General features: G+C 39.3%; 1 protein-coding gene across 1 annotated transcript in view; it reads left to right on the forward strand.

The window, feature by feature from the left end:
• Window positions 1-25766, forward strand: part of LOC122808569 (alanine--tRNA ligase, cytoplasmic-like) — a 190747-nt gene extending 164981 nt beyond the window's left edge. Inside the window, exon 5 of the mRNA XM_044079525.1 lies at window positions 25757-25766. Within this exon, the coding sequence (XP_043935460.1) occupies window positions 25757-25766 (10 nt within the window). The remainder of the gene's footprint in view (window positions 1-25756) is intronic.
• The last annotated feature ends 2098 nt before the right edge of the window (window positions 25767-27864 follow it).

A 27864-nucleotide genomic window follows, 5' to 3' on the forward strand; every position in this document is an offset into this window, starting at 1 on the left:
TTAGACCCAGAAATAATAAAGCTCATTTCCTTTATTTCCAAATCTTTCCTAATGTGAAGCAAACATTTCTTTATTTAAACATCAAAAACAAAAAACAAAAAAAGAAACTTGTAACACAGCCAAATGGTGCAGAAGAATAAAGTCTTGACTACATCCCAGATGTCCTATGTTTGATTAGTGGGATCATGGGGGGAGTCAAGGGAGGAATGATGCCCCACCCTCTTTGGGACTAGGGATGTGGCACGGTTCATTGTGTTGGTGACACCTGTTGGGATGTCATTGCATCACCACAACCATAAACTTAGCTTGCCTACACTGCTCAGTGGTGGAATACTTAAGGAAAAGTTTTGGAATATTTGATAACATATGCAACTGAAGAAAACAGCACTTATGCAGCACATAACACCCTTATGGGAAAGAAAAGATGGCAGTCTGTAGGATGAACAGACAGGCACACTCCATAACAACTGATCCTCAGCTCCATGGGGAACAAGCAGACTGATGAGCCATTCCAGTAATGGAATGAATGGGCTATTGGCATCTCCACTTGCATGGCACTCATCCTGAAGGAGGAATGAATGGGCCTAGTGAATGCAGGAAGAGAGAGCAATCTTGTGATCCTGCATGCAGGGAAAATCTAACCTTAAAAGTTATCTTAGGAACCCAAACTGGTCCTGGTGTGAAACAAAAGTGTTTAATAAAACATGCTGCCTTACAAAATTGTTGTAGGAACCTATATTTAGAAGGATTACTTAGGTTGCATTCACACCACTTTAATTCAGTCTTTTTAGAAAAACCTCCTGATTACTTTCATCTTTATATATTTCCAATACTATTTTAGTATTTTTTTCCATATTATTTTAACTTCCTTGTTGGTCAGCATCAAGTGCTATCCTATGAGTCTCAACCCCCTGGTTACCTATTAGTATCACACGACTACTGACTTGGGCAATAATGAACTAAACAAAGTTATCATCCATACTGGCACTAAAGCTGCTTGTGACACAATCAGTCATGAAGCAACAAATATCTTCTGGACAGCCCACATTCCAGATGATGTAAGCTAATAGCTCAAGAGACCTGCACGTGGAGCTGCTATCACCGGTGGCTCTTTTCCGTCCTCAATTGCCACTGGAACTACTGCTTCCAGCCTGTTCAAGGACTAATATTGTTAGAGACAACCAGGACATTTCTTCAAAGCCCTAATCTCATCCCAGTGTGGCTGCTGTGAGAAACAGCATGACTGCTGCGATACCCAGTGCCTTCTACATGAGCACATATGCATCCACATGTCTAATAAGGAAGGGTACTGCCATCAGCTTGGTAATGCCAAGCCAGCAATCAGTCAACTAGAATCATGCTTGCTTTCCCCCAGAATGGGCAAGCTATTGTTGGATCTGATTCCCACCCTCCCATATTCCCATTCCTGGGTCTTCCATCAACCAAGCCGCTAAATTGCATAGGGTCATACAGGACATCATTAGGGCTTTATCCTTCTTTGCCACAGAGAAAGGCACATGTTTAGTCTTTAACATAAACATACGCTTTTTCTGCTGGTTTGGATGGACTTCTACATTCCTTGGATATCACTAGTTTGATCATATTTCTTGAAAGTCTTCCAATACCATTGTTTTCATAATTATGTAATGTAGAAAAGTATACAGTTAAATGGTAAAATAAGAAGTAATGGCTTTGGTACAATAGTAATTGTTTCCCAAAATGGATGCCAAAATCTTAATAAATGATTCAGAGTAGATTTTCACCGAATAAGTTTTTCTTTTTTTTAGATTAGTTTAATATGTAACTTTTTCCTACTCTAGACAACATCAAGCCCCTACATGGTGAAACATTTAAATATGAAATGCTTTTGATGTTGTTAATGAGGGAAAAACATTGATATTCTGCAAAAATCTGGACATTTGAGAAATATAGTATTCTGAATGTTCTGTGAAAAACTTTCTCTCCCATCCCATTCCATTTATGAACCCAAGAAGAATTGTATCCCAACACAGTGAAGCAGTGGTTAGACCAGCATTAGTAGTAGTCAGAAAGTAGCCATTCATGTGACTCCCCTCTTTTCATCATTCTTGAAAAGCTAATTCTTTGTTTTCAGTAAGTACTGTTTGATTTGTTTCTAACTTCAGAATATCTGCCTAAATACTTTATCCTTAAATTTTCATGGTCTATGTATTAGTTTCCCCTCAAGTGTTTGGCAGTACAGTAAGCTCCTATGATCCTATACACCCCTTGGATTCTACCTGTCTCCCTGCTGGACAGGGGGTCTTGGTGCTGACTTGTTTAAACATGGGTTAAACTCTTGGCTAGGCTTATAAGTGTCTCAAGGCCAATAGCCTAGTAACCTCCTATGATGCTATGACTCAGACACCTTGAGGGACATTTTTACTGTAAAAGCACAATTGAAATTTCTCCAATACCTAGTTGCACACATGACAACTAGTTTGCAGTGACAGGCACTGTCCCCATAGTTGCAAAATGGATACACCTGACAGTGGTTGATATTTCATAGTTTCATAGTAGTGTAGTGATATTCTCACTCCAACTGTCTATTCAATAAAAAAAGGTCTGTTGCCATGGATATGAACTGTACTACTGTCTCCATTACTGGCTTGGTGGATATGGGCATCCTGAAGAAATGTAGTAATTGCCCCATGTTTACAGACAACCAGTTAATTCTCAAACAAACTGATATGGTATGTGAGAGATGTATTTACACAATGTCACACATAAAAGTACTCCTAATGTTACTTAGGTTGTCTGTAGTACACACTCTACACCCATCATGCACAAGTGAAAGCAGACGTGTCGACCCATATGCTGAGGCACTTACATGTAACCTTCCTTAACAACAAAGACCTCCTAGATGAAGTACACATAACAAATATCCTCAGCAGCCCCAAATGTTCTCTTTCAAAACAACACCCACATCACCACATACAGCTACATCTCATGGAGCCTCTACCTCTAAGCCCATAAGGCCACCATACAATCCAAGATTATAGTCATTGGAGACTCCATCATGAGACACACTGATGTCCATCTCACCTGGCTAAGTACAGAGAAAGTTATGGTCTGTTGCTTATCAGGGGCTAGGATCCACCACATTACGCATGCACTCACGTCATTGGATCACAATTACCAATATGACTCAGTCATAGTCCATGTGGGACTAAATGACCTGAGAAGTACCTTCCTAGACTATATGATGAGAAACATCATGGAACTCTCGGAATATGTGTCTAAGGCTGGTATGAGCCTAGCATTGAGCAGAATTTTACTTTCTTCAAGGAAGATGACATAATACAAACAAAAGATTACTGACTTTAATAATTGGCTTAGTTTCTGGTGTCATTCTAAGGGAGTTCAATATTTGTCAGCATGGAAGGAGATGGTCACAGACCATACTGCATTGCCAGGGATGGTCTGCCCCTTTCCCCTCTAGGCTTTCAAATATTCGCTAAAACATTGTCTTTCCTCACAGTGCCTTTCTTAGGAAATGCCAAACTGAAAGTACTTCCAACATAGCAAATCAAAACCAAGAAAATCTAGAAGTGTTACTGCTCAATGCTAGGAGTCTCAACAAAAAACTCCACTCCCTAGGAACTCTCTTTACCCTAGAGAAGGCTGACGTCTGTGCGGTCACTGAGACATGGTTTAAAGCCACTGAAAGCACACCAACAATGCAAGGTTATAGTGTCGTCCACACATTTAGGCCAGCTACTTCACAGGCAGGGACTAAAGGTGGAGGTGTCTCTATTTACATCAAAAATAAATATACTTCAAGGCTGGTTAAAGAGGACAATGCACGTGAGCTGCTCCATGTTGAAATCAGCATAGGTAAAATCCAATATCACTTCCTTGCAAGTCATGGGTCTCCCTCTATGACCCGTGACTTATTAGAAACACTAACCATCCAACCCAATACCATATTCATGGGTGACCTTAATTACCCCACTATTAACTGGAATCCTATACGACACCAAATGTACATGCACAGAGATTCCTGGATTTTGTAAATACAAACTCCCTGGACCAGTTCGTCAACACACCAACCAGGGGTACAACCATACTGGTTCTGGTCCTCAATAATATGGGAGACTGCTGCACACCCCCTACTGTAATGCCTTCCCTGGTAAGATCAGACCACAAAATGGTCTCCTTTGAAGTAAAAAAATAAAACCTGGACCCCCAGCTAAACCTGGAGTATTAAGGAACTATTCTAAGGCTAACCTCCTGCTATTAAGTAAGAACCTGAGAAAATTTCAAGCCCCCATAAACCCTGAGAAAACTTCTGCCTATGCGGAACTGTTCACAGAAACTCTGTACACACATTAATGGCTGCATAGAGGCAGCTGCACCCACCAGGGAGAAGTACAGAACTAACTCAGAAAACAAGCCACCCTGGTGGAATCACAGAATCAATCAGCTGTATAACAGGAGGAAGAAAATCATGGCAAAAATTAGAAGATGTAGCAGCCAGTAGGATAAAAGCACTCTAATCAAACTAAACAAACACCTCAGAGGACAAATAAAGTCTAACAAAGCCAAATTTGAGGTAAGTTTGGCCTCCCAGGCCAAGGACAACTAAAAAGCATTCTTTAGCTATGTCTGCAACCTCAAATGGAATACACAATTGTGTACAGAGCTCATTGTAAATGGAGCCACCTATCCTGAACCAGAAGATATAGCAAATCTCCCGGCTGATAAATTCAGCTCCAACTTTACCCCCCTCAACCTTCCCTTAGTAAATATCATCAAATATAACTCCCTCTACTATCACTAGGGAACAGGTCCTTAATGCTCTCTGTAAAAACCAAGAACACTGCATTAATGGGCACAGACAATATCCCAGGATGCCTTCTAAATAGCATGAAACATGGCATATCAGGGCATTTGGAATTACTATTTAACTGTAGCCTCCAAACAGCCTTTGTGCCTCACGAATGGAGAAAGGCAACAGTCACCACTCTGCAAAAAGGTGGGCCATCTACAGACCCTGGAAACTACAGACCCATACATCTCACTAGTCTTACATGTAAAGCCATGGAAAGAATTTTCATGGATATGATCAATACAGATATAGTAAACCTCCAGACACCGGACCCAACCCAGTTTGGTTTTGTTAAGGGCAGGTCATGCCTACTCAACCTGGTGGACTTCTTTGAGAAAGTCACCAAAGCAATGGATGAGGGCAAGATCATTCACACTGCCTACCCTGACCTGGCCAAGGCATCTGACACAATACCCACTCGGGCATTGTTGATAAACTCAAGAGGTTAGGTACATATGTCACCTGTGGAGTAGCCAACTGGCTCATAGATAGGACACAGGAAGTTTGACTTGAGGACCCCACCTCTACAAAGAGGCCAGTCACAAGTGGAGTCCCTCATGGATCAATCCTTGGACTGCTTCTTTTTGGCATTTACTTCACAGAAGTCAGTGCCAATGTCAGTGGTCTCTGGCTGACTAAATTTGCAGATGATTACAAATTAGAAGCTGTCATTGTATCTCACACTGACACAAATGTTCTCCAGGAGGGGCTGACACAGACAAAGAACTGGTGTCAGAACCATGGACTAAAACTAAATGCCAAGAAATGCATAACGGTATTGTTTGGGAAGTCATCCATCCCTGGTAACTATCATATTTATAACGCACCCCTTACAGTTGACCCAGTAGTCAGGGACTTAGAAACACATATAGATAGTAATCTAGCCTTTGATCACCATGTGTCTACCGTGGTGCGGAAATCATTCTATGCTGCACAACTTATAAACAAAGGTATGACATCTAAGTCTAAGGAAGTCACTGTTCCACTGTATTCAGCATTCATCAGACCTGTCATTGAGCACAATGCCCTTTTGGTATGAACCTAATAAGGCATATCCAATAACTGAAACATCCATAGAGGTTTCTCACTAGAAGAATACAGGGTATAAGTAATATGTCCTATGCAGACCGCCTGAAGGCCCTATCCCTGCATTCTGTCTCCTACAGGCTTTTGAGAAGAGATCTATACTTGGCATGCAGGGCATTGAAAGACCCCACCCTGATGGACCTCCTGCATATCCACAAAACAAACAGCACCAGAATTATCTGTTCTAAAGACTTAAACCTTGCCTGTGATGTAAATAGGACCTGCTGGAGAGATAGGCATGTATCCCAGAGACTACCCCGTCAATGGGACAGGCTCACCATCCATGTGAAGCAGAGTTCCTCCCTTATTCAATTCAAGTGCAACTTGAACAATTGGATGGGAAACTGGAAACTCATCCCTGGTTTGGCACCTATGTCTCTGATGCAAACAAGTAACCTGTAAATGGTTCATCTCCCAGGCCCATGCTTACACTTATCAAGGGTATCAGAACTCATCAGAGCTTTGGAATGCATGGCTAGGCTTATAAAGGCCCTTGTGGTCATTAGCCTAGTAACACCTATGAAACTATGAACCTAAGAATCTTAGCTCCCATTTATGCGAACATCTTTATGCAAGGATGGGAGTCAGCCAATATTTTTGAAAGTGTTTTTGTAAAAAACATAGTCAAAATGGTTAGGTTTATTGATGATGTTCTGATAATACGGGATGGTACTATTGAAGAACTATATGAATTTTTAAAATATGTTAATAATGTATGTTCTTATATAAAGTTTACACATAGCTTTAATGCTGAGAAAATTAATTTTTAGATCTAATGATTTACAAAAAAGATGGTAAACTTATTTCTAAGATTTATAAAAAAAGTTTCAAAACAATATGTATTTACATTATTCAAGTCTACATCCCAAAAAGATGAAGTCTAAAACATCGTCAAAGGTCAAATAAAAATAATTAGTAACCTAACGAAAGATGATGACATTTTCAGTTTAGAAGCTGAAAACTTCTGCATAAGAATGGTAACTAGAGGTTACCCACAAGAGATGGTAAATAAGATATTGGCTGAGGAAATTATTAAAAGAAAGAATATTACCACTGTAGAAATGGAGAATAAGAGCACTATAGATTATACTATAGCTCTAGCATTGCAAAATAGTATTGATTCTAATAGTATTAAGGAAATAGTTAGAAGAAATTGGGGCATTTTCAAAGGTAATAGAGACATTTTAGAAAAAATAGGAGATGAACCTAGATTTGTGCAAAAAGAGCAAAAAATTTCAAAGATTTCTTTCAAAGTAAGTTAAACAAAAATGCAGTAGTTGAAGAGAGAAAAGGAATGGTTAAATGCTATAATTGCAATTACTGCCAGCATCTGTACATGGATAGCAATGAAATTACACTTGGCAAATTATTAGTGCAGGTTTCAGGTAGATTCACTTGTAAATCTAGGAATGTGGTTTATTTATTAGTGTGTATGGAATATAGTTCATTTTATGTTGGAAGAACTAAAAGAGAGTTATATAGAAGAATTTATGAACATCATTATGCTATAAACAAAGGTGACAATAAGAATGCTATGGGGAAGCACTATGCTGAAAATAAATGTAAAATCAATTTCAAATGTTTGGTTTTAGATTCAGTGCATCCTAATGTCAAAACAATAAATATAGACGAAGAACTACGATGACTTGAATATTGCTGGCAGGTTAGGTTAAATGCTTGTTTTCCCCCAGGGCTTAACAATAGGGAAGAACTGATAATGTGTTTAAAAAGGAAGGGACTGAGACATTAAGTAATTTGCATTAAAGTATCGGTGTATTTTTAATGTGAATTGTTGTTTTAACAGCTATTGAAGCTTTTAATTGCTTAATTGATTACTGTTTTAGTAGTTAAATTGAATTTTAATGTTGATTGCCATTAGTCTGAAGAAGTCTCCAGTGTAGGAGACGTAAGCGCTTACTTTTGGCAGTTGAGGAATTAAACTGAACTTTTATTTCTCCGTGCTGACATCGTGTTTTTGTTTTGTGAATTTTTCAGTTAATAGCATGCTGCTGTTTTGGTTTTAGTAAACAAATTTACTTAAAATACTTTTTTCTTGTCTATCTCGTCTTCTCATATGGCTAAGTTGTTATCCAGTAGCTAAGTAGTAATTGCTTCAGTTTTCAATTCAGCAAGTGTTAACACATTTCTACTCTACAAAAATCAATGCTACATTTCCATTGTTACTAAATCACTGTTTTGCCCCAGAATGTGAAGGGCTCATTGTCTATATCTTTGCTACATTGTCTACATGTTGTAGATGTTTACCATTTAAGGCATTTTAGAGCACACCAAATGTTTCATTATTTGTTGCCTCAAAGTGGGCCAAGGGGGTAATAGTTGCTTATTAATAGAATACATAATGTAATCTGAGTAGTATGCCTTGAAACTACAGAATATCTGGCCAAAGTACTATTTGCTGGCCTGTAAACTAAGAAAAAAAGTGTAAGAAACATTAACTGACTAAAAATGTGATTGGAAGCTATTATAATAAATGAGTTCTAATTACAAATCAAGTCTGCCTCAGATTATAATATGTTTAGGTATATTGTATTAAACATCAGTCATAATTGTGATAGGGGTCTACAAATGGCTGTTAGGATTTGTTCTGTGATTTTCCACACTCTTTTATTTATACGGTATTGAAGAGTTGTTGTTTGTCTTTCGGCTTTTTCCCGGTAAGGGGTCGCCACAGTGGAACTCCGGTCTGCTAATGATTGGCAGTAGATTTTTATGAAATGCCAAGGTGCCAGCTCAATGCCCAACCTTCAACGAAGGCACGCCCATTTATGCACACATGTCTTTCAAACGCTACCCAACCACGGGAAGGATATGCAGACTCCACTCAGAAGGCACTCCCAAGCCAAGTTGAGAATCGAATGGGAGAACCTCTTGCTGTGAGGTAACAATGCTACCGCCATACCACCGCGGCATTCATAAGGTACTGAAGAGTATTTTTAATGTTTCAATGCTGTTCTTTGAAATCATGGTAGAATTATCATGAATTATATCTCTTAGCTAGCTGACTATTAAATATTTTTAGCAAGATCCTTTCCAAAAATATTCTTACTAGTTTTCAATATTGTTGATGCACAGCAAGATACATAACCTAATAGCAGGAACATAAAAACATATGTACATTTATAACATCACCATGATAAACATTTTATGAATGGATACAATTTTTGAAAATATTCATAAGGTATCTAGCTGTGCATCAACAATATTGAAAACTAGTAAAAATATTTTTGGAAAGGATCTTGCTAAAGATGTGTAATAGTCAGCTAGCTAAGAGATATAAGACATGATAATTCTACCATGATTTCAAGGAACAGCATTGAAACATGGCAAAAAAATAGCATTAATTCGCAGTGAGGTATAAGAAATTTAGCAGAAGCTCAGTATAACAACAGAAAACACATCAACCCCCAATTATAACATGGATTCACAGCTTAAAGAGGGATTCACAGAGAATGCATTATCTGAAAATATAGTACACAGTTGACATTTCAATGTTATGTATTCTGCATGAAGCCACTGACCAGTGTGGAACAGCTACACCAATTCATTGTACAAATAACTATATATTTCACAGGACATTCTGCAATATATGGTCAGAAACATTTGTGGAACACACACACACACACACACACACACACACACACACACACACACACACACACACACACACAGACATAATAAATGTCTATATATTTCTATATATACTTGTACACATACATGCATACATACATATATACATACATACACACACACACACACACACACACACACACACACACACACACACACACACACACACACACACACACAGTAACAAATATTTATATAGCCACATAAAATAACTTTATAGTTACTCATATAACTACTTACAGAAATTTAAATAAAACTAATTCTTTTTTTACTCTCACTCTCTTTCTTTTCTCTTTTCTACCAATGCTCTTTAATTAACTATTTACTTTCATCTCCTCTGTTATACATTACCTCATGCCAAATATCTCATTTCCTTCAATTCCACACACACTAGCACAACAACTCACACACAGATTTATTTTTCATTCCTTTCACACAATTCAATCCCCTCTCTTTTCATCTTAAACGTATTTAAATACCTTTACTTAGTAAGGCACTTGATTCATTAACAAAATACTATGCATTCCTCCTCAAACCATGTATAACCAAACCTTCACATCCTCTCATTCTTTCTCAGTTAACATTTACAAATCATTTCAACAAATACATTTCAGATTTCTGGTGATATCTACCCTAATACTGGATCCGCCAGTACTATAGCAAATTCTTCCAACTCAACACCCTTCAGCAACCTCTCAGCCATTAATCCTTCTTCAATATTAATGACCACAGTAAATGCAATAAAACTATAAAAAGTCCTTGCCTGGGTAGCTTCACAGTCTCGTCATATCATAGCTATCAACAAAACTTAACTAAAGCCACATATTAAAGATGATACTTTTATCACCCAATGGTTCCAACATTATTCACGGTGATCGGAAAAGCAAAAAAAGGTGGTGGTGGAACATTGCTATACTCAAAACACCAAATTGTTACAACTTAGCCAAACAAGATTCCCTTTGTATATAATGCAGAAATCTTAGTCAATCACTTAACAAAACAAATATCTGTACTTAGTTTGTCATTATATTCACCCAAACAACAAACTTGACATAAATGAAGACATTTTGTGCTGGTTCACTTCCAATGTCCCCTAACAAAACCCTTAAACTAGGTAATTTAATAATGGCTGGGATTCTACTGTTGATAACTCCCCTGCTACTGCACTAATTTTATCTGGCTTTACTCAGCTTATTAAAAGTCCTACTAGGTTTCATAAAACAACCAGCAAATCCACACTCTTGATTGGATTTTAACCAACACCTCATAGAAAAGAAACACTTCAGATACTTTCCCATATTAAGTGACCATCACCCAGCATTATCAGTTCATCAACAAAGCAACATATGCAAATATGTAAATAGCAATTAAGACAGAAAATAAAGAACTTTGTATCCAATTCCCTTATATATTCCCCAGCCAAATTAATTATCATTCAAAAATCTCCCACTTGATCAAGCTGTCACTAAATTCAATCATACTTTTTACTCTATGCTTAATTCATTTTTTTCCACTTAGAACAATTAGGATTAGGCTCATAAGTCCATAGGTATATACTAGGCTAATGACTACCAAAGCCTTTATAAGCCTAACCATGCAAACCAATAAAACTTTGTCACTAAATATCATGATTATTTATTAGGAGGCGGTATGTTAGTTAGGAAGTTTCTAAAGGCTATGGGGGGAGACTATGCTAGTTTGGGCATAGTTTCTGTCTGCTTCTGTCAGGGACATGGGGGACATACCCAGGGTGAATTTCCAATTTTCCATTCATTGGTCAAGTTACACTGAAATACAGGTAGGGATGGTCTCTATTTCACATGGATGGGGAGCCTGTTCCAAAGCATGGAGATCCTTGGAGACGCATATCTGTCTCACCAACCTGTTCTGTTTATGTTACAAGCCAAACTTAAATGCTTGGATCTAGTGATTCTCATGTTGTTTAATTTGTGGATGTGCAAAAGGTCCATCAGAGCTGTATCCGAGGATGCCTTGTATGCTAGGCATAGATCACATCTGAGTAACCTGTATAGGATAAAGATAGGGTCTTAAGATGGCTCTGTATAGGGCAATGAGTTTATACCATGGATTCCTCTAATAAGGAACCTTTGTGGGTGTTCTAACTATTGCGTATGTCTGATAAAGTAGATGCCGAAGAAACATTATATTCAATGACGGGTCTGATAGTGGCTGAATAAACTAGATCTAAACCTGCACTTTGGCTAAAATCAGAAACAAAACAAGTAATGAAGCAGAGAGATAAAGCTTAGAAAACATGGTGCACACAGAAAAATACAATGCTAATATAATTTTTTACAGGCAACTACAAAGTCTTTCTAAAAACATAACTTATGTGACAAAAAAAAACAACTGCACCCCTGTCCAGCATTCACATAACTATAATCCAAAGTTCTTTTTGTCCTCCATGAACAGCCTCTTAAACCCAGGGGATATGATCTGAACTCAACATGTTACCAACCTCTTCAACTACAAAGGTGAAAACAAATAGAACTGCTATTTAGTATACAGAGTAGCTGCACTAATTCAACAACATTAATGTCAAATTCCTCCTTACTAAACTCAGACTTTGTCAAATCCAATGCCTTTTACTTTATGCCCAGTATAAAAAATATTAAATACCTCCTTATAAAGCAAAAACCAATAGGTCTTGCCTCTGACAATCTGACAATAAAGTATCCAAAGCTAGCTGTCACTCATCTCTCCTACTCAATTAGCATATACATCAATTACTCTATTTGTAAAGCCACTGTCCCCACACCATAGAAACAATCTTTTATTCATAGGATCATAGGATCGTAGGAAGTTACTAGGCTATTGGCCCTGAGGCCCTTATTAGCCTAGCCAAGAGTTTAGCCCATGTTTAGATAAGTCAGCACCTGATGCTCCTATCCAGCAGGGAAATGGGTGGAATCCCAGGGATGTGTTTTCTGTTTCCCATACAGTTATCCAGGTTGCGCTTAAAAAGGGGTAAAGAGGTGGAGAGGGAGTCTATTCTACAGATGGGGGAGTCTCTGGGACACAAATCTGTCCCACCAACAAGTCCTATTGATGTCACATACCAGGTTGAGGCCAGACATGCAGGTTAATCGAGAGGAGCTTGATTTGCGGATATGCAGCAGTCCCATCAAGGCGGGATCTGAGATTACCTTATATGCCAGACAGAGGTCACTTCTCAGGAGTCTGTATGAAACTGAGTAGAGGGATAACACTTTTAGCCTATCTATAAAAAGGTAGATTTTTGAGACCCTGGATTCTCCTGGTGAGGAACCCCTATGGTTTCTCCAGCGGCTGCATGTGCTTTGCGAGGTACATGCCAAACAGGGTTTGTTGTTTAATAATGGGCCTTATAAGAGAAGAATACAGGGATGTTATGATCTCCTTGTCCATGGATGAAATACCCTTACTTATGAAATGGGCCACTTAGAAAGCTTTCCTTACAATGGAAGCAACATGGTGGTCAAAAGTCAGGTTGTTATCAATTTGAATGTCCAAATCTATCACAACTGATTATGTGATTAGGATATTGCTATTAATGTGATAATTTGTGGGTATGTCACTCTCCCCAAAGGGGATGATGATGCATTTTTTGGTATTCAACTTGAGGCCATGTTTCTGGAACTTTTCATTTGTTTGGGTGAGACCCTCTTGGACGATGTCAGCATCACAAGGGGAACTGATGACAGCACCCAGCTTGCAGTCATCTGCAAACCCGGTCAGCCATAGACAACTGGTTTTGACCTGCACCTCAGAAAAGTATATTCCAAACAGGAGAGGCCACAAGACTGATCCCTGGGGTACACCACTTGTTACAGGTGGACTGGCTTCCCCTATTTTGACTAAGTGGGTTCTGTCAGTGAGTCAGTTAGCTACCCATCTGGTAACATATGGATTGATGCCTAGTTGAGAGAGTTTATTTATTATGCCCGAGTGAGGAATAGTGCCAAAGGCTTTGGCCAGATCAAGATAGGTGATGTGCACTGTCTTCCCCTCATTCATGACTTTGGTGACTGTCTCAAAGAAGTCGACCAAATTTAACAGACATGGCCTCCTCTTGACAAATCAAAACTGTGTAGGATTGAGTGTTTGGAGGTTGCCAATGTCCTTGTTAATGAGGTCCATGATAATCTGTTGCATGGCCTTGCAGATCAGGCTAGTTAGGCTGATGGGTCTATAATTTCCCAAATTGGGGGATGCTCCACCTTTGTGCAAAGGGATGACAGTGGCTGTCCTCCATTCAGCTGGTACTCAGGCTTTGCTTGAATAGGGCACCTAATTGTGCTGCAAGTTCCTGCCTGGGTTCATGTAGAATGCAGCCTGGAATATTATCACGCCCCCATGGATGCTGTATTGTATGCTTTTGAGAAAGCAGTGTTGACCTGTTCCCTAGATATAAGGGGAAGGGAGCAGGTGCTGGGGATGTCCTGATTTACTGATGGGGGGGGGGGCAGAGGAGTGAAGTTTTCAGTGAATCTGTCAGCCAGCAAGTTTGCTATATCTACGCCATTTGTATATGTGGTGTCATTGACCACCAGTTCTGAACAGATTTGAGTGCTTTGTTGGAGATTGCTGATATATGTGAAGAAGGCCTTATGATTGCCTCCAGTAGATGGACTCAAAGTTGGCTTTGCAGGATTTCACTAGTGTTCTTATTTGCTTGTTCGGGCTAAGGAGAGCTTGCTTCCACTTGGGCAACTGCTCCTTCTTGGTCCTGGACAGCAGTTTTTTCCTTTTGTTATAGAGTTTATTTATTATAGATGTCCAGCAGACAGGTTTACTCTTCCTTGTGGAGGATGATTTAGTACTGTTGGGTATTCCTGAGTCCATGCATCTATATAAATGCTCGTACTCTACCTTATTTTAAAGGTGGCACTTACACAGAATTATCAAATTTCCATCCCTTTGCTATTCACCCACCTCTGTCAAAAATACTTGAAAGGTGAGAGTATAATGAGATTCTTCAATACACCAGACCAGCAATCTCTTCTTTCATGCCCAGCATGGCTTTCACCCAAGCATAGCACCACCGGAACCCTATTGTCCTTCCTTAATACTATTTACCTACAGAGATATGAAAACAAACTCATATCCTCAATCTTCCTAGATCTTTCCAAAGCTTTTGATAATGTCTTCCATCCAAGATTACTATATAATCTTCACTTACTACATTTCACCACTGCTTCACTCAGTTGGTTCACCAGCTTCCTCACAAACTCATATTCTCAATCATCCTACATCTTTCCAAAGCTTTTGATGCTGTCCTCCATCCACGATTACTGTATAATCTTCACTTACTGTATTTCACTGCTGCTTCACTCAATTGGTTTACCAGGTTCCTCAGCAGCCAATCAAAAGCAGCCAAATGACACATAGACATTTTTCAGATCTTTACTAGCATCTACTTCTGCACCACAAGGTTACATTTGTGGACCTTTATTATTTAAATTTTTTATTAATAATCCAGCTTCTGTTTTAGCTCATCCAACATTAATTTCACATGCAGATCATGCTCCTCTAATTTGTTTGTGATCCTCCTTACATTCATTACAAACCATCATTCAGGAATTATATGCCTCGATAGAAAGATATTGATATCATTCTCTGCTGCTCCTAAACTGCTAAATTAAAGTAATGCCCTTTACTCATCGATCCTACACAAACAAAAACTCTAATTTACTATCCTCATCTCCCAAAATGTATAACTAGAAAAAGTCTCACAAACCAAACTACAAGTGCTCATGCCAGATGATCAACTTACATTTGGCAAATATACTAACTTGTTATAAATTAGCTCTCCTTTGCCGGGCTTCTAACTTTCTTATGGCACAACCACCCAAAACAACTGCTATATCCTATCTCATATTAAGTTTTCTCTATGCCTCACCTTCCCTTACAAACATTAACTTAACGCCAATCCAAAAACTAGAACAATGCTACAAAAAAATCGCCAAATTTGCTGCCAATTTGTTCATGTCAGCTCATCAGTGTATAGCACTCAAAAAGTGAAACTGGCTGAAATGTTCAAAAAAATATTAGCTACACACAGCTACAAATGCCACATCAAATATTCTTCTTTCCTGACAAATGCACCTCCCTCACTCCACTGCTGAAATGGTACACTGCCACAGGACCCATGCAATCAGCAGTCACAAATCGATTTTACATAAAGCAATCATACAATACCATTGGTGATTCTCTGCATTCTACATATGTATGTAAATTGTGGAATGGTCTCCCTACTATTATTACATTAATATTCTTCCCATCTACTTCAAACTCAAACTAAAGTACTAACTGTTTAATTTCTTTCACTGCGCTTGTTCCAGACCACATAACTAAACTTCTTTTACAGTTATTCCTATATTCAATCCAAATGCTGTTTCATTTAACTACACTCCTTGCCTCTAATTATGCTGATTGCCCTTTAACATCCTAGAAGTCTCCAATCTTAATATATCTTCCAACTAAAACTGTTACCTTTCCATTCACATTAAGTGTCTCTCTGCAAACTGCTCCAATAATTTTCCCTTTAATAATGCGTCCTTGTCCTCCTGTCTCTTTATAATTATAATATTTTCTGCTGTCATTATACCCCTCCCCCATATCCCTCCTTTTCTTTGCACACTAAGTTTCTTGCATTGCTTTGTATCTGTTCATTCTCATCTCTTCTGAACACAATCATTGTGCTAAGACATTAATTTTGTAATATTGTATTATTTTATATTTTCTGAATTGTCTACACTTTTTTATTTTATTGTAACAATGTGTGATATTCTGGAATTGCCCTCCTTAGGCCTCCACTGCAAAGGGATCTTGCATGGCCCACTTGTAATCAAACTCAAATAAATAAATAAATAATATTTTGGAATGTAGGTATGTATTAACATTACAGGTTCTGCTTTTACTGCTTGACCTTGAATTTGCAAACCATTGACAATATCTAATCTCATTCACTGTCACCTGGTAAGTCATAGTTGTACATTAAACTATTTATATAACTATACATCTTAGATTTATTCTCCTCATGTTTCAAAACTTTCGCTATGTTTGGGTCTTGTGATATCAGCAGATATGTGTGGAGTCCCACGATTGGAGATTTATACATGTAATCAATTTCAAGGAGGTCCATCCCTCCTTTGGAATGGGGAATATATAATCTTGGTATGCACTGATTTTTATAAATCATTTGGTGAGCATGAAACGTCCTTCTTGTTTTCCTGTCTAATCTATCCAACACATTTTGGGGCCAGTCGATCACTCCAAAACTGTAGAATGAATCTAAGATGTTTTCTCTGCTTAATCTAGCAAAAGCATATTGGCATCAAGCAGGAATGGAAATCAAACCAGAAGTAGACAAAAATCAGGCAACAACTGAATGCGCCAAAAAGAAAACAAAAGAAAGACTATAAGGTGAAGGTCCAGATGAGAAGGCAAGAAATGTGGAAATACATAAATATAGTTGCAAGTATAGAAAACTTCTGGTTTTTCTCATGTTAATCAGGAATGAATGCAGGCATGGTTAAGGAGCGGCGAATTCAAACCAAGAGATAATATCCGTGGCTCAAGATAGTGGTCTGCATACACATTGGTTTACAAAGTCCATTGAACATGTGGAAGAAACAGACAAATGTAGATTTTGTAAAACCAAATTGGAAACAGTCGCACACCTTCTTGCTGGTTGTTATACACTAATAGCAGAAGGACTGTATTCTGAAAGGTATAATAATGTGGCAAGTTTGTTGCACTGGGGATGGTGCAAACATTATGGTATTAAAGTGGCTGAAAAATACTGGAAACATGAATCACAAAGCATCATAGAAAATGATGAAGTCTACATCACATGGGATCACCCATTACCAACAGTTCAAAAGCAAGATGCTAGAAAACTGGATATAGTGGTCCATGAAAAGAAGACAAAAGTAACATTGATCATTGAAATTTCCACACAGTGTCATGCATACAGAGAGACACAAAGGCATAAAATATCAGGATTTGCAGGAAGAAACAAGAGCAATGTGGAAGAAAGAAGACAGTCTCTATAGTAGTAGGAGTAATGGGTCTTATAAAAAATAATCTACAATCATATTTGGATATGGTATCAATACATGTAACCCTGTACAAATTGCAGAAGGAGTCATTATCGGACACATTGTGGGTACTGCAAAGAGCACTATTGGCTATCCTCAAAGAGTGAAACAATACTAATTTTATGAACTTTAATTGTACTTTGACTTAGGAATGGGGTCCATTCCTGTTATGATATTAGAAACCCAAAAGGTTGGAGAAATTAAAAAAGGGAGAAACTATACATCTTGTTTTGAGGAGTATGTTGTTGTGTCTTTCAGTTTTCCCGGTTAGGGGTCGCCACAGCAGAACTCCGGTCCACTAATGATTGGCAGTAGATTTGTATGTGCCAAGTTGCCGGCCCTGACGCACAACCTTCAATGAAGGTAAGCCCAGCCCTGCATGTCTCCACACTGAAGATGCTCTACCTGAGAATTGAAAAGGACAACGTCTTATTGTGAGGCGACAACGCTACCACAGCACCACCACTGCAGTACTGTGCTCTTCTATATTTCCCCAATGAGCTGGCTGTGCAGCAGTCCCCCAGTATCTAAATTCATGCTTCCGAGGCTGCACGGCATTCGTGTAATTGATGTTACAGTGTTAGCAATGTTGACATAACGTTGATTCAACAAATGCCTCCATATCTATATATCGGTGCTATGATCTGAGTTGATTTGATGTTAAATCAACTATCTATTTTATTGACCAAAGTGTGCTGACAAAACAGAGGTTGATGTAGCATCAAATCAAGGTGGGTGTGTAGTTGATCGAACGTTACATTTAACAAGTGTTGTATTTTCCAAGCAGTGGATTTCCAGAATAGAATAGTATGGTGCATGCAGGTAAGTTCAGCATGAGGGGTTAATAATGTGTACGTGTGTGTGCAATTGTTTGTTAGTTTGATTTAAGAAAAGATTGGGTAAGAGGATGTATTCAGTTTTGTTCTTGTATGTTCGTACATGTATTGTGTGTGTTTAAGCCTGTCTTATGTAGTGATGTTGTTATATGGAAAGTTTTTTTTTTTTTTTAAGGTAAAGTGTAGGGTTAGGATTAGGGATAGGAGCAGGGTTAAGGTTAGGATTAGCAAATATTTTAAGGGTAGTACAGGGTAGCATAAACACTTTTACAACTGTAGAATTGTATACTTAAACATGGTACAGGTCAAATGGAGCAATGGGACAGTGTGGTGACTTTGCTGGGTTTCATCATGTATCAAGTAGACATGCATTTTGAGGTGACTCAGCTCACGTGTTACATAAGCAAAGGGAAATAATTATAAATCAATCTGCAGGACAGTAGTTATGCCAGAAGTACATGTGAAAGAGTGATACAATCCATTTAACATACACACATTAGTAGTGCAGCATAGAGTAGAAATATAAAGAGAATGCCACATCTGTTTATCACAGCATGTCTATTCCCTCACATTGTACCTCAGTTTTCTGGCACAATCGAAGCTGATTGTGGGCTAGATGGCAATCCTGGTCTAGCACTACAGTTCATGACTCCCAGCAAAGCTATTAGAGAGTGCCTGGCACTTTATTTAATAAAACATTGAGTAATGTAGGACACTGCTGATCTCACTGTTCTGTGGTAACAATCAGCAGGAGGGTAACAAAAGAACCATCATTTCAGCCATGTCTTAAAACAAAGGTAACACAGCATTATGCATCCCAATGGGCAGCAGCTGTCCAACACCTAATGAAAATGTGGCCTCATATCATGGCTTTGAAATAGTATGCAACAGAATTGTATCTAGCAAATCTAAAACATGAGAATTTAAATCAGAATAGGTAGAAATACAATGCATGCAGCACAGCTGGTCTTGAAAATGAAACTAGAAGAATATATTTTTCTCCTTGCATCCCAAAGTTTTAGAGAAAGTGAAATATGACCTGTAGTATAGCAGTCATACTCAGAAGATGGGAAACCATAATCAGGTATTCTGATAATTTTTCATTTAGCTGTGTGATGTGTTTAATGAATCTCTATTTGTGCTACTATGTTAAGTGAATAGAACAGCATGATGCCCAATCCCCGATTAAAGAAATAAAAGAACGGAAAAAGTATTGAGGTACTGCCCCCTCTCTGAGCTTGTCACCATGGGACTTAAAATTATGCACACCCATGTGAAGCTGAGTCCATCCCTAATCTTATTCAAATGTAACCTTGACCACTGCATGGGATGTTTCCCCCATGTCTCTTATAGAGAGAAGGCAACAGTAAACATTTCCCAACTAATGTTGGATCGGTAATCATAAATTCATCTCCAGGACAGACCATGACTCTTAAAGAAAGAGACCAATAGTAAACATTCTTTAACTAACATTGGATTGGTACTCAGAAATTCACAGCATAAATTTAAGAGAGCAATTGACAGAATGGTTAAGTTCTTTGCCTCTCATGCACAAGGTCCTGACCGCCGGTCAATGCTTGTTTGGATTTTGCATGTTCTCGCTGTGTCTCTGTGGGGTTCCTCCCACCTGTGAAAAACATTCTGACTGCTTCTATCATAAACTCAGTAATGAGTGGAGCTGTGAGCAACAGCCCAAATTTTCCATGGCACCCTATCAGTGGAAGAGTTGTATGGACCAATTGCTTTGGGGCATCTACTGTAGTGTGCAGTATCCTCAAGATAGGAAAACATGGATCGCATACTGCATGCCATGGCAGGGCTAGCCACTTGATGGCATAAAGGTTGCATTGACTAATGTCATTAAATGGGCAAGTGGGGTTGAGGACCCAGCCTACTCTGGCACCTATACTAATGGTGCCAGTGTGTGCTTGCCATATGCCAGGTCAGTAAGCTACCAGTCCCCGGCTGCCCAGCTTGGGTTATCTGAGATAACTCTGTTGAGTTAAAAACATAAAACCATAACCTGCCAAACACAAACTAAGAATTGCTTCATTTGATTGATCACATGAGTTATGGAGGGAGACAAGACAATGCAACAAAGGCACTTGGCTTGGGATCCAGACTCTACTACTTAGGAAGAGGACAGGTTAAATATGTGGGAACTATGGTTAGACAGAAGTTTAAGAAGTAACTGGGGGATGTCATCAGAGTTAGTGACTGACATGTAGCAATCAGAATCCATGACAGTATTCATAATCTCAGCCTATGTACCACACCAATGTTGTGACAGTGATGAGAAGAGTGTATTCAGATAGCAGTTACAGGTCTTACTAACATACGTTGGTGTTGATAATGGAGCACAGATAGAACTGGGTCCACATGTGTGGGGGTAGCAGGAATAAAGAAGGAGAGAGCATTCTAGACTTGTCTGGCAAATAGTCAACAGAGACCAGGCTGAAGACCTGAAAGTTGATTGGATAGAAAGCACAACACTTCAAGGAATTACTCAGGGCTCTAGCACCCAAGTAGAACAGGAAATAGGTTTAGCTGAAGAAGAAGAAGGGCAGTGCCTCAAAACAGCATGCGTGATGCTCGAGAACAGATATGCAGCCAAGCCAGGCATGGAAATAAGGTGCATAAAAAAAGCTATTTGTGGAGTGCAGAAGTCCAGGAAGTCATCAAAGGAAAGAAGGAGTGCAGGATAATGTGGGAGACTGAAAATACAGACCAGGCTAGGAAGGAATACTCATTGGATAACAAAGAGGAGTTGCAATAGCAAGGATCAAGTCATCAGAGGCACTCTATTAGCTTCTGAAAAGGGACTCAGTAGTTGGCACAAAGTAACTATATCAGGTTGCAAGGCAAATACAGAAAGATAAATAAGATAGTCAGGCACCCGTCATAAGGGATGCCAGCAACAACCTGCTCACCAGTCCACAGGAGATCAAAGGCACATGGAAGGAGTACTTCCAGCAGCTTCTGAATGAAGAAAACCCCACTGAAGCTGCACTGCCCCAGACACAGCCTACAATGAGAGAAGAAGAGGAGCCCAATATAGAAGAAGAGCAGCACTAAGGAAAATGAAGTCAGGGAAGACAGCAGGCACAGATGAGATGACAGCAGGTACGATAAAGACCCTGGGTGAGATAGGGCAGAAATGGCACCTGAGGGTACTCATAGCAATGTGAAGAGACATACCCAAGATGACTGGGAAATAAGCATACTCATGCCTGTGTACAAGAACAAAGTGGTCATCCACAACTGTGGGCAGTACAGAGGTATCAAACTCCTGTTACATGACATGAAAGTTCTGGAGAGTGTAACTGATAAACAGATACACAGAGCAGTAGAAATTAAGATGTGAGATTAACAGTTTGGATGCAACACAACTGACCCAACATTTGCAGTGAGACAGATAGTTGAGAAGAAGGTAGAGATGAGGAAAGAATCCAATTGGGCATTCCTAGACATGGAGAAAACATATGTCAAGGTCCCAAGAAAGCTGATTTGGGCAGTGCTGTAGTGGTTCAGAGTTCCAGAAACATTGGCAGAATTAGTGCAAGCTATATACAAGGATACAGTGACTAAAGTACAAACAGTGTTCAGTCTCACAAAATGATTCACAGTGGGAGTGTCCTGGTGTACTGCTGTTCATACTGGTGATGGACTGGTTTTGAATTTTAGATGTTATGGTCTCGATGTTATGAATTTAGATGTTCTGTGTTTTAGATGTTTTGAAGTGTAACTGATGGATTACATTAGTAAACAGGTCAGAGGGGACAGCCCAGCAATATTGCTGTATGCAGACAATGTGGCACTACAGGCAGACTCTAAGAACTTTAGTAAAGGATAGGAAAAGTGGAATGCAAAACTGAAGGCACATGGGATGAAACTGAGTACAGCTAAGACAGTGGTAATGGCAGCAAAGTGGAGAAATCAGAAAAGGAAGCTGAGAACTGAGATAGAAGAGAATTTAGTGGAACAGATTAACATCTTCAATTATCTGGGAGGGGTGGTTGATGAAAAGGGAAGTCTGAATGAAGAGGTCAAAGCTAGAATCAGAGGGAATACAGCCAACTTTCTTACAGGGTCTGGTGTAGTGTAAGACAGAAGAATTTCAAAGAAGCTGAAAAGTATGATGTGCAAGACAGTGGTGCAACCAGTACTACTGTATGGTAAAAAAACCTGGGCAGTAATGGCAGAGCAGAGGAGTAAGCTAGAGGTGATGGAAAAGAAATGCCTGAGATGGTTGTTAGAATGACCACTGTGGGAAAGATGAAAAAATGAAGACATAACAGCTGAACCCAAAGTAGCTCCAACTGCAGAAAAGATCAAAGAGAACAGATTACAGTGGTTTGGACATGTGCAGAAAAGCAGAGGCCAATCTAGTGAGGAAGATTTGGGACAGACAGGAAGAAGGTAAGAGGGAATAAGGGCATTCAGCATGGATTGTGAGAGAGAAGATCTGCTACACTCAGGCATGAGCAGTGGTATGGAAGAATACATACCTTGAGGGCTTTCAAACAATGCCCACTGTAGTCCTTGAAGAAGGCAGGAATGTGGCAATGATGCTTTACTCTTACCTTATCCCTTGTCCCAGTCACCCACATATTTATTTATTTATTTATTTATTGCAGTTGGTTTACCAGGATAGTCCATTGGGCCACAAGGAACCCGTTTTCAATGGAGTCCTGGGGAGAAAAGCTCCAAAAAATACATTATACATACTTACAAACATATATTCACACATACATTCAAAGTTTAACAATAGGTAAAAAGAAAGCAAAAATGTACAGCTAAATACATTGTGCAGAAAAACGTAATAATTATTTAGCACAGAAATATCCTTTTATACAGAGTAATTAGGAAAACTTAGTTACTAGAATGGAAGAGGAGGTACAGTGACATGATGAAGTGGTGGAAGAAGAGAATATATGGACATATCTAATAATTTCTATAGAATTTTGGGTGTATTAAGATGAAGCAGAGCACTGAGGGGATGAGAGAAGGAGACAGAGTAGGTTATGTGGGGTGGGAGCAGGAGCATTCCACTGAGATGCTAGGTGTGTATAGAGATTTTTGAAAGCAGAGTATTGATTAGAGGTGGTGCGGATGAGTGGAGGAAGGGAGTTCCAGATCACGAGCTAGGTTGAAAGATAGAAGGTTTTGCCTGGGGATATGTAGGTTTAGTGGACTTTGGAGTAGGTTTTGATTGTTTGATCTTAATACTCTGTTGGGTAGATGCATGTGTAAAAGCAGAAGAAAGGGAAGGACATTAGGGAGGGGTTTAGGAATAAACGTGGGCTAGAGTTAGCTGAGTGTAAAGTGAGTTGATTGGGGAAGTTCTAGCCATTTTGAAGGTTCTGGAGGGAAAAACAGTGGTGGAGTGGAAGACTCAGGTTGTATTTTAATTTAGCGTTTGTAATTTTGTTGTAACAAGAGGAAAGTTGTTTTTGGAGAGAGGATTGAAGATTAGTTAGAGTGGGGTGCCATAGAGAAGGGAGGGGATAAGGTTAAAGGATGAGCGAGTTGAAAAGTTATTTAGTATTGTGAGGTAAGGGTAGGCATTTTTGTCTATAAAGCATAATTAAGTTTTTTTGAGGTGGGGTTTTTTGATATTTTTTTGTAGGTGAGAGGTAAATTTAAGTTGGTTGTCAATTTGTACCCCAAGTAGCTTGGTCTCCTGACACCAATTCCTAGGGAGAGTTATTTTGGCTAGTGATTGAAAATGTATTCATATTGAGATGAGTAGCTTTAGAAGGAGTAAAAATCATTAGCTTGGTCTTGGAGGCGTTAAGAGCTAGGTGTTTTTTTAACATCCATTGCTCTGTTGTAGAAAAGGCATCTTGAGTTAGGTTTTTTAAGCAGTAGAGATAGAGGTGGCTGAGCAGATGATAGTTGAATCATCTGCATATTGGAAGATGTTTAAGAATGGGATTGATTTGTGGAAGTCATTTATAAATATGTTGAAGAGAACAGGACCTAGAATGGAGCTCTCAGGAACACCTGTGGAAATTGCTTTCAAGGAATGAGGAGGTAGCCAGTTTTCCATCTTTACTGCTTTCATTTTGGTTGGATAGGTAGCAGAGAACCATTGCAAGGAAAGGCAAGAAAGGTTAAGTTCTGAGAGTATTTGAAGTTATGAGTGAGGCTGGTGTGAGATGGTATTGAAGGCTTTGGAGAGATCTAGTAATATGGTAGAAAACAATTAGGCCAGAATCATGAGCTCTGTTTACTGTTTCAAAAGAGGAAGGAGAGGAGGGCTGTCATTGGTACTGTGGTTGAGGTCTAAAACCATGATGTGTAGGAGTTATAAGGTGATTTTTCTAGGAGATGAGGAAAGATGAAGGTGGACACATTTTTTCTAGGATTTTGGAAATGGGGGACAGGATGGCTATGGGACCCAAAGTTGTTGACACTTGTTATTGTTGCCTACTTTGTGGAGAGGGAATAACCTGTTGCTTGTTTCCAGATTTTGGGAACTGTGCATTCTTTTAGGGAATGGTTAATTAAGGTACGTTGATGGGATATGCAAGTGTTTCAGCAGCTATACTAAGAAAGTAGCGAGAAGCTGTATATTGTGCAGGGGCGCTTTGGTACATGGTTTCAATTTCAGAAGAAGGCTTTCTTTATAGAGGATGTAGAGGCATGGGATTGTCGAGAGGAACGTGAGTTGGGGAGGGAGAGTTGGAGGGTGGAGGAGTTTGGAGTAAAGGTTGGGTAGTAGAAGTGGTGGGAGAAAGTTGGTGATAGATGGTAATGGGTGAACAGGAAGTAGGAAGTGGCGTTTAAGGATAGAGGTTGAGTGGGGGGGGTGAGGGGGTGTTAGAGAGCATAGTGGAGTTGGAGAATAGAAAGAGGTTAGTTTTGCAAATTGAATCAGCCAAAAAATGAGTTGGGAAACTGGGTGGCCAGATCAAGCCTTCAGAGGCATTTGAGTCAGGGTGGGAGTATCTGGTGTACTAGCATAAAAGGACAACTGGAGATCCTTTCCAGAATTTCTGAGGTAATAGTTGTTTTTATTTTTGGTTTTGGAGTGTAGAAAAATAGTTTCGTCGATCAGAGGTGATGAGTTTCTTTACTTTATTTTGAAGCATTTTATATTCATTAAGGAGCAAACTTGTTTTAAGTTTCTGGTAGCGTGTCGAGACTTTATCTCTATGTCTCATGGTAGCAAGAGTGTGTTTAGAGCACCAGGGGGCTGATTTTGTCTTTATTCTCTTTGTCCTTAGGGGAGCTTGAGGGTCAAGTAATGTCAAGAAAGTTGTATTAAAGTGTGACACTGCTATGTCATTACATTTGTACTAATAGCAGCATCTGCACCTTGCAGCACCCACATTATTACATTTGTACTAATAGCAGCATCTGCACCTTGTAGCACCCACAACATTACATGTGTACTAATAGCAGCATCTGCACCTTGTAGCACCCACATCATTACATTTATACTAATAGCAGCATCTGCACCTTGTGGCACCCACATCATTACATTTATACTAATAGCAGCATCTGCACCTTGTGTCACCCACATCATTACATTTATACTGATAGCAGCATCTGCACCTTGTAACACCCACATCCTTACATTTATACAATAGCAGCATCTGCACCAGCAGCACCCACATCATTACATTTTTCATACTAATAGCACTTCTGCACCTTGTAGCACCCACATCATTACATTTATATGAATAGCAGCATCTGCACCTTGTAGCACCCACATCATTACATTTATACTAATAGCAGCATCTGCACCTTGTAGCACCCACATCATTACATTTATACTAATAGCAGCATCTGCACCTTGTAGCACCCACATCATTACATTTATACTAATAACAGCATCTGCGCCTTGTAGCACCCGCATCATTACATTTATACTGATAGCAGCATCTGCACCTTGTACCACCCACATCATTACATTTGAACTAATAGCAGCATCTGCACCTTTTAGCACCCTCATCATTACATTTATACTAATAACAGCATCTGCACCTTGTAGCACCCACATCATTACATTTGTACTAATAGCAGCATCTGCACCTTGTAGCACCCACATCATTACATTTATACTAATAGCAGCATCTGCACCTTGTAGCACCCACATCATTACATTTATACTAATAGCAGCATCTGCACCTTGTAGCACCCACATCATTACATTTATACTAATAGCAGCATCTGCACCTTGTAGCACCCACATCATTACATTTGAACTAATAGCAGCATCTGCACCTTTTAGCACCCTCATCATTACATTTATACTAATAACAGCATCTGCACCTTGTAGCACCCACATCATTACATTTATACTAATGACAGGATCTGCACAGCAGCACCCACATCATTAAATTTATACTGATAGCAGCATCTGCACCTTGTACCACCCACATCATTACATTTGAACTAATAGCAGCATCTGCACCTTGTATCACTCACATCATTAGATTTATACTAATAGCAGCATCTGCACCTTGTAGCACCCGCATCATTACATTTATACTGATAGCAGCATCTGCACCTTGTAGCACCCACATCATTACATTTATACTGATAGCAGCATCTGCACCTTGTAGCACCCACATCATTACATTTATACTAATAGCAGCATCTGCACCTTGTAGCACCCACATCATTACATTTATACTAATAGCAGCATCTGCACCTTGTAGCACCCGCATCATTACATTTATACTGATAGCAGCATCTGCACCTTGTAGCACCCACATCATTACTGTAGCACCCACATCATTACATTTATACTAATAGCAGCATCTGCACCTTGTGGCACCCACATCATTACATTTATACTGATAGCAGCATCTGCACGTTGTAGCACACACATCATCACATTTATACTAATAGCAGCATCTGCACTTTGTAGTACCCACATCATTACATTTATACTAATAGCAGCATCTGCACCTTGTAGCACCCACATCATTACATTTATACTAATAGCAGCATCTGCACCTTGTAGCACCCACATCATTACATTTATACTAATAGCAGCATCTGCACCTTGTAGCACCCACATCATTACATTTATACTAATAGCATCTGCGTTGTGGCGCCCACATCATTACATTTGTGCTAATGGCATCTGCGCTTTGTAGCAGCCACGGCATTACATTTGTACTAATAGCGGCATCTGCGGCTAGCCAGCACCCACATCATTGCATTTATACTAATGGCAGCATCTGCGCCTTGCAGCGCCACATCATTACATTTTATGCTAATGGCAGCATCTGCGCCTAGCGCCCACATCATTACATTTATACTAATAGCAGCACATCTGCGCCTTGTAGCACCCACGTCATTACATTTTGTGCTAATGGCA

The sequence above is a fragment of the Protopterus annectens genome, chromosome 8.part0 (assembly GCF_019279795.1).
Source record: "Protopterus annectens isolate FY-2018-M chromosome 8.part0, PAN1.0, whole genome shotgun sequence".
Classification (NCBI taxonomy): domain Eukaryota; kingdom Metazoa; phylum Chordata; order Ceratodontiformes; family Protopteridae; genus Protopterus; species Protopterus annectens.